This window comes from Physella acuta, unplaced genomic scaffold, assembly GCF_028476545.2.
Source record: "Physella acuta isolate Inbredline_101_S28 unplaced genomic scaffold, ASM2847654v3 ptg000765l, whole genome shotgun sequence".
Classification (NCBI taxonomy): Eukaryota; Metazoa; Mollusca; class Gastropoda; family Physidae; genus Physella; species Physella acuta.
Window position 1 is genome coordinate 276,004 of NW_026732283.1, and position 8,878 is coordinate 284,881.

The 8,878-nt window shown below is 32.1% G+C and overlaps 1 protein-coding gene across 1 annotated transcript; it reads left to right on the forward strand.

Annotated features, from left to right (window-relative positions):
• Positions 1-307: 307 nt before the first annotated feature.
• LOC131950467 (uncharacterized) lies at positions 308-7,622 on the forward strand. The gene is made up of 5 exons (XM_059312636.1): positions 308-474; positions 1,520-1,643; positions 3,577-3,734; positions 4,599-4,766; positions 7,133-7,622. Exons 1-5 carry the CDS (start codon positions 340-342, stop codon positions 7,298-7,300), a joined length of 753 nt encoding a protein of 250 aa, XP_059168619.1. The 5' UTR covers positions 308-339; the 3' UTR covers positions 7,301-7,622.
• The last annotated feature ends 1,256 nt before the right edge of the window (positions 7,623-8,878 follow it).

An 8,878-nucleotide genomic window follows, 5' to 3' on the forward strand; every position in this document is an offset into this window, starting at 1 on the left:
ATAAGCGTCATCTCGCTTATTGTTGGTCGGGCCATACGTTTTTTGTTTCGTTCTTACCTACTGACCCATGAGTAATCTACCCTAAATCCTATCCTAAATCTTTTTATAAGTAGCGTCAACAAAAGTACACAATTTTAAAATATTTATTAATTAGTCCATTTTATAAATTCAGCTACTTTATGATTAATCACATTAAATATAACAAGTGTTTGTGTTTCTAGCTATACAACTCTTCATCTTTTCCGTAGCCCATTGCTTCTATTACACACAATGAATTGTTTGTTTTTTTAAATCGTTTCACAGAAAATATCTCTAAAAGAGACCCTCATAGAAGTGAAGATGGTTATCGAATTTCTAGAAATATTAGGCACACATTCTAGTGATAATCTCAAAACCATTTGTCTGAATCTTTGCCATGTCGACGGCATGAAGTTATTTCCAGGACCGATTCATGCATTCGACACCGTCTTAACAGTGAGTCATTTCTCCATTTCATTTTTAATGTCCATATAGGGATTTTTCTTTTTACAAGCTTTTATTCAACTCACTTCCTCGTCAGTCTGTCGCCAGTCTGTCATTCTAGAAGACATTGGAAGATGACATTAAATTTGACATGATTGGTTGACTAATTAATTTTGCATGAATTGATTACAATTTTGACCGAATTAGTAGGCAGTCTTATCCAACTACTCCACACGCGTCATCACGTTCAATAGCGCGTCATCACGTTCAATGGGTGCGCAATGGTTTTTAGTCATGTAACTATTGTAAATAAAAACATGTAAAGTACAAAAAAAATTCTTAAATAACGTTTTAATAACAACCTTTTATGTAATACTGCACTAAAAAGGAGAAAATAAGCTTTTATGCACTAAGAAGTAGAAAATAAATTATACACTACTATTTAATAACTATAAAGAAAAGCGTGGGTCACTTTAGTATCTATCGGATACCTTTACTAATATTTAGGAAGAGACCCACGCTTTTCTTAATAGTTATTTAAATAGAAGTGTATAATTTATTTTCTACTTTTTAGTGCATTATTACAAAAAAGCTTGTCATTAAAGAATTTTTAAGAATTTTTTTTCTCATATACAACGTTTCTGCTTAATAGTTATCTTTTTAAAGATTTAAAGAAGCTAATGTTGATTTAACTATGGAATTAAGCTTTTCAACCCGGTTAAGATTGGAAATTAACTTCAAACGAATTCAATGGTTGGATAAGTATATTAGGATGTTGCCGCAACCCTAAAAAATAATGTCCAATTTTTGTTTTCATTTTATGATTTTGAATATTAGACACACGAATCTCCCCTCTCTAGTGCATAAAGCAAGGCTAATGATTTCAAGCGTAGATTTTGACAGTGTCGCAGTGTGACCGTCTAGCTTGACCGTCAAAATAAAATCTTCTTGACTAATGAGTTTTTGCTAGCTAGTTCACTGCTTTAGTTGTAAATGTAGTCTTACGATTAAAATATCATTACTCAATTGATAAAGTTTTTATGTGTTTTGTATCCAGAAGTTTAAAAACTTAAACAGACTTGAAATTGGATACATCAACCAACAGTTGATAGAAAACCTAGCTGAAAGTCTTTCGGCAAATTTTAAACAATTTTGCATTACTGTCCACGACGGAATAGAAGGTAAAATACTTAGCATAAAGTCTGATATTAATTCTAAAATAAGTTCATTATGAATAAAGCATAACCAGTGGAGGAACTCCACAAAAGCCCCCCCCCCCCCCCTTCCCGCAAATTATATATATATATATATATATATATATATATATATATATATATATATATATATATATATATATATATATATATAATTATATATTATAGCTATAATATATATATATACATATATATATATATATATATATATATATATATATATATATATATATATATATATATATATATATATATATATATATTCGTGAAGCGTTGCTGAAGCTCTAATTTTAATTTAATTAGAATGATTCTGGATACTTGTTATTTTTTATTTATCTGTGAGCTGGTCACATAAAAGTATCCAAGTGAGAAGCACGGACTCTGAAAATTGAGTTCTACACGCCGAACTGTCGCATAATTTTTTGTCCACGACGGAATAGAAGGTAAAATACTTAGCATAAAGTCTGATATTAATTCTAAAATAAGTTCATTATGAATAAAGCATAACCAGTGGAGGAACTCCACAAAAGCCCCCCCCCCCTTCCCGCAAATTATATATATATATATATATATATATATATATATATATATATATATATATATATATATATATATATATATATATATATATATATATATAATTATATATTATAGCTATAATATATATATATACATATATATATATATATATATATATATATATATATATATATATATATATTCGTGAAGCGTTGCTGAAGCTCTAATTTTAATTTAATTAGAATGATTCTGGATACTTGTTATTTTTTATTTATCTGTGAGCTGGTCACATAAAAGTATCCAAGTGAGAAGCACGGACTCTGAAAATTGAGTTCTACACGCCGAACTGTCGCATAATTTTTTATGAGGTTTTCATTAACACGTTACCAATCGTGTATTCATTTTAGAAAATGCTTTAAAATTAATGTTTTAATTTTTTTTAAAATTATTGTCGGCACTGCTTCCCTCTCGAACTGTGGGTCTGGCGGCATTGTAGTTCTGTCCCTGAGCATAACAAATAACATTATTACTAATATCGTAAGGTAATTATATCATGCAAACACGTTGGGTCAAGTTCGAAGCTGATGTCAACTCGGCATGGATGCCAACATAATTGCCCAAATATGCATTGATATGTTGGCTCAAATCAGCAAGCACAAACGCAAGCATAAATGCAAACGCAAACACAAACGCCAACCAAAGCCAAAACGCAAACTCAATGCAATACAAACAGAAACAAAACTTAAAACGCAAACAAAAACGCAGACACAAACGCAAACACAAGCTCAAACACACAAAAATGCAAACACAAACGCAAACAATAATGCAAAGGGAAACACAAATGTAAACATAGAGGACACAGAAACGGCTTCTAAACTGTTATTGATAAAATAATAATAATTAATAAACAGAACATTCGTTGTATAAAATAAATAAAAGGTAGTATTCTAAATACCCCTTACCTACTACATTGGACTTTATTAAACCATGCTAAATAGATAATTGTCTTTTTTTAAACATCAAAACAAACTAAAGTAGGCCCTTATACTAATTTTTAATCAAAAGTAATTGGTACAAAGGGACATAATTTTTATACCTTTTTTTCAAACAAAACTGGAATTTTCGTAAAGGGTTATACATTTAGTTTGATTTTGTTCTATTCACAATAATGTGGCAAGCGATAAAATTATAGTTACATGTATATATATATATATATATATATATATATATATATATATATATATATATATATATATATATATTTATATATATTGTATATATATATATATATATATATATATATATATATATATATATATATATATATATATATATATATATATATATATGTATATGCATATAATTCTTTTTATAAAATAAGCAAGAATTAGCGACTGGGCATGGATGGCTTTGAAAACATCATGTCCTGATCTTGGGGTGACACTTAATGTGACTGACAACTTGTTACATGTCCTATTGTCCCCAAAAATACCATTGGTCAACATTGCAGTGCAGCACATCGGGTCTTTCTCGCATCAAGTAAGTGGTGTCCCACACTGAGCAGAGATTTACACACACACACCTTCATGCACACACTCATACACACATACATCACGTACACATACACACTGATACACATACACACTCATACGCATGCACACTCATGCACATGTCCATTCATACAAGTACACACTTACACACTCATACACATACACACTCATACACCGTCATACACATACACACACATACACACTCATACTTATACACACTAATACACATACACACTTATACACTAACACACTCATACACACACACTCCTACACAGTCATACACTTACACACATACACACACATACGCACTCGTACACATTCGCACACATATAAGTATAAGTATATATGTATACAGGGATAGACTGGCCCGCCATTCTACCGGGAAAAATCCAGTGGGCTTCAAATATCTCAGTTTGGCCCCTCGGATAGGAATTGAAATAATCCTACTAGTGTTTTTATTTTTAAAAATAATATGTTGGATTTTCCTTTATTTAATTATCTCCATTACTTTATAACAAGCCGTAACATTCAGGCTTTCTGTGAGAAAAACGCACAATGAAAACTTCAATCTTGGGGCTGAGGCATATCAAACGAGTAGCAATGGTTGTAACAAACATGTAACAATGGCTGACAAAGTTTACAGACCCCCGCTGTCGAAGGGCCCCAGATTACGCCAGCTTTATTTATTATTATTTAATTATCTTTTATTACACATTCGTTTGTTTGTTTGTATGTGTATTTGTTTTGTTATTTATTGAGTCGTTTATTTATTTCAACATTTATTTTATTTTATTTGTTTATTTGTGGAGGAAGAAAAAGATCTATACACATTTAAATCAATATCTCTCTACAGTTTGGAATTAAAAACATAGCCAAGCTGTTCAAGCACTCACTGGAAGAACTGCATATACGAGTATATGATGTTGAGCCAGATCAATATGACAAGTTTTTTACCCATTTAGCGTCTTTTCAACGCCTAACGACGTTTTCAATGTCAATGCATATTAAAACAGAACAAAACGTAACTATCTAAACACTTTTCTCATTTTATTTTCTTATTTTCAGCGCAGTTAGAAGATTGTTGCAGAGGTGTAGCAACTCCTCCCGCCGGCCGGGACGAACTTTCAATTAGGCGCCCATTTATATATATATATATATATATATATATATATATATATATATATATATATATATATATATATATATATATATATATATATATATATATATATATATATGCCCAATAAAATTTGGGGGAGTGTGTGTGTGTTTGCGTGAGTGTGTGTGTGCGTCTGTGTGTGTGTGTGCGCGTGCGTTCGTGCGTGTGTGTGTGCGTGTGTGCGCGCGACAGTCCGGAAAAGATTTAATAATTACGGTGTATGATTTTCGTTACCTAAAACTTTACTCGACGCCAATTAAACTCCCATTAAGATGCGTTATCCTTTTAAAAAAAATTAATATCAGAAAAAAAAATAAGCCCCGCCCATCCTTCACACATCGTGGCAATACCCCACCCTAAAATAACGTCACACCTCAGCCTACACCCCCCCCCTCCAAAATTGCATTTGAATTTTTTTAAATACGATGTTTTTTCAAAATCTTGTCTGAACTCTGTCAACATAAAGTATTTTAACAAATTCCTATAACAATTTATTAAAATAGTTTTCTAAAACACGAAATAACGCGACATTCGTTTTCTAACATTGCTTTTTTATAATGAAATAGTGTGACATCACAATATCTTAACCCCCCTCCCCTAACTCCCTCCCGCCCATCACACACCGTCACTAAGTTACGGAGCCCCTCTCCCACCTACGAATGTGACCTCATTTATGGACGACCCCTAATCTGAGTTGAGAGGGTTGATTGTAGCAGGCGGTAATTTGTGTAGGCCATTCTTTTACGTACCATCTTTGTAACAGCCTCTGTTATGGTATGTTACATAGTTGGGATATAAGTTAGTTAGAATAAGGTCATACAAGTGATACACAATAGCAAATTGTCAGAAACGTACTGTTTACACTGGAGTGCGACATGGGTATGTAGTGGACTGGTGGATTGTATAATAAAACAAGCTAGAGGGCTGACACAAGTAACACAACAGCTCTACGACTTTCGCAGATGTGCGCTGCCTTCTGGCACTTAGTCAACAACAAATGCAGAACAAATTGAACTGGTTGAAGAAGCAATTAATAACCAGTTTAATGATAGTGGCACCGCCAATGGCATTTAATTTAGGGTCAGCAGCAATCAAGTGCTTTTTGTTTTAATTTTCTTAACCAATGTTGAATTCAAATGCATTGTCGGAAATAAAATGCAATCAGGAATTATAGCTAAATGTGAAGTTTCTTTTACTGTATGGCTCGGAGCGAGGTGGTTACAGACAGTAGAGAATAAAATAAGAGCAACAAAAGGTGGTGGTTAGAGCACACTATCAGACAGATAGTAAATAGCTTCACTAAGCAGTTGCTGGTGAGAAGTCCACGGGGGAAAAAGTCCTGAAGGAAACCGTTTTAAAATAGAGAAGGGGGAGGCTGTAGTATCAGGAATCGATCTTTATCAAACCAAATGAGTTGACGAAGTGTTGTCTATGCCTATGCTCCTTGGGATGCAAAAACAAATTTAAAAAAAAGAAATTAAAAGAGTTTAGAGCAATGGTTGATAACCTGCTTTTGATCGAACCCCAGAGGTTCGGTGATTCAGTCTTAGGACTTCGGCGGAGGTCAAGACACATACCTGGCTCATATGATTAATGATGGGATTTTTTTTTCATGTGCGGACGATAGAACTATTAAGAGGGCTCTGTGGATGCGCATATGAACCTGGTAGGGGTTTGGTAACTCTAAAAAGGTTAAGAATCACTTGTTTAGAGTGTAGTTTGTTGAAGTTGCAAGCTTATTTGGTCCACTTTTGGTTATGTCTTTAGAACAATTTCGATTAGGCAGAAAAGAGTTGAATCAGTATGTAAAGGCTTGTAGCCGTTACATTTATTAAATTTGACTGTTCATAAATAAAAACTGAAGCTTAAAATAAGCTTTTAAATTATTATTTTTTCTACCCCCGTTTACGCTAATTATGGTAAGCGCCCGGCCCCGCCCCTCCCAGCTACGCCTCTGGCTAGTGGCTATGAATTTGTTTTATTGTATATATTTTTTTTTCACTTTTGTCAAATCTATTACAGTATATAAGGGTTTATGCGAAATTAATCTCTTAGTTTTTGTACTTAAAGTATAAAATTTGATATGGCTGCCATGCCACCTTGAAATACGCCTTATATAGTCATATTATTTGAAAAATGTATACATTTTGATTACAGATTTTTCGTCTTGTTTGTTTTCACTGATTAAGTTGTTTTTTTTTAAATTTTTCTCGTATTTGTTTTCACAGATTAAGTTTTTGAGGGCATTTGGAGACATGTTGAAAAGACCAAACACGTTGAGGGATGTCACCTTTAAGTATCACGACAGTCGAACCATCGGTTCTAAAGTGCGCACCGAAATAGATAAACTTAAAGAAGAATTTGGCTTACTTTTAAAGTTTGAAATTTTAGATTAAAATGATTAGTTTTTTAGTTAAGAACTAATATAGTTTTAAATTATTTGCTTCAAGAAATAGAGAGTCTTAAGGAAGACTTGAAAGAATTTGTGGATCATGTCTTGATACTAAAATTTATTCTTCCAATGAGAGATGAAGAGATGCATCAGTATTTCAATGTGTATTCGAATACAAAGTCACATGGATGAATTCACAAGTTTGAATATTTCTGATGTTTGATCTAATAGTGTTTCACTCCTAAGTTCTTGAGATGTGCAATCTAATTATGGTAATTGTCACAGCCCTTTTGTATGACTGGGTTCATGGCACAAACTAAAGGCAAATACAAACCACATTATTGGTGATTTTAGTCTTTTATTGATAACAGATAATATAGCAGCTACACTACTAGAACCACGACTTCAGTTTCGTCATCTCCTCGCGCTCTATCTACCTCTCTCTCTGCTTCCTTTCCTTGGCGCATGCGCACACCCATCCTATATTTTATGTTCATATCGCCTTTTTAAGATACATACTAGAAACATACATTCATCTACATTTAACTGTTACAGTTATATTGTTTTACATCTTTCGCATACCACTTTTTCAACTGCTTTTTTTAAAAAAAATTTTACTGTTCAAAAATAAAGATTGTTTGTAATACATTTTTTTCAACTGTTTGTTTACTGTTGAAAAATAGAGATTGTTTTTAACTTTTCTATACAGTTTCAATACAAATTTAAAAACAGACTTAGTTAAATTATTTGTATTTTAAATTGAAGAAATTGAAAAAAAAAATGTATGTTAACAAAATATGTTAACGTATGTACATTAAAAATACAGAAAAATTGTTTCATGCAATAACATAGTTTGTTTGTATATTATGTAAATATGTTGGGGTTACGCGTTATTAAAGATTATTAAACAGTTTAATTTTTTTTAACTTATGTATGAACATTGGTATAACGTATGAGTTGTTTAAATGGCTCGAAAATATTATTTTTTAATTTGTATTAAATATTAAGTAATTAAAAAGAAAAGAAAAGTTATCATTTAATTAACTATTTAAATATTTACACGTTCTGTTTAAATAGCTTTTTCATTACTTCAATGATATTAGCTATATTACTCACATTAAAATTGTTAAACATGTGAACCTACAGGCTTGTTAGTATTATTTATCGCTGAAATAACGAGTAAATGTTGTACAATATGTAACATTTATGATCTCCGTAACGTTGCTATTCCACTGTTTAGAACTCGCTATCTTTTTTAGCGCAATTTCCATTCTGGAGAATTGCGTTTATTAACCCGTCATTTCTGGATGTATGAATGTATGGATAAATGTATGGATGTGTGTTCGTAGCTTTAAGTCGTATCTCCTCCTCAACGAATCAATATCGAGGACTAGTTCCAAAGCAATTATGTTAAGCAAGTTACGAGGATGATAGTGGGCCAAAAAAAATCCGGAATTCCTTCCTGGATTTCCTGGAAAAGCCAAAAAACCTCGAAAAAATGCAGTTTTTGGCCCATATCTCAGCAACCAGACCACTTAGCGACTTGAAACATTTACCAATCGATTCCTGCCATAATTTAGAA

Coding starts and splice junctions, on each gene's coding strand:
- LOC131950467 (XM_059312636.1), top strand. CDS start 340: ATGGTTATCGAATTTCTAGAAATATTAGGCACACATTCTAGTGATAAT. Junction 475..1,519: donor CATTCGACACCGTCTTAACA/GTGAGTCATTTC, acceptor TTTTGTATCCAG/AAGTTTAAAAACTTAAACAG. Junction 3,735..4,598: donor TCGGGTCTTTCTCGCATCAA/GTAAGTGGTGTC, acceptor ATCTCTCTACAG/TTTGGAATTAAAAACATAGC.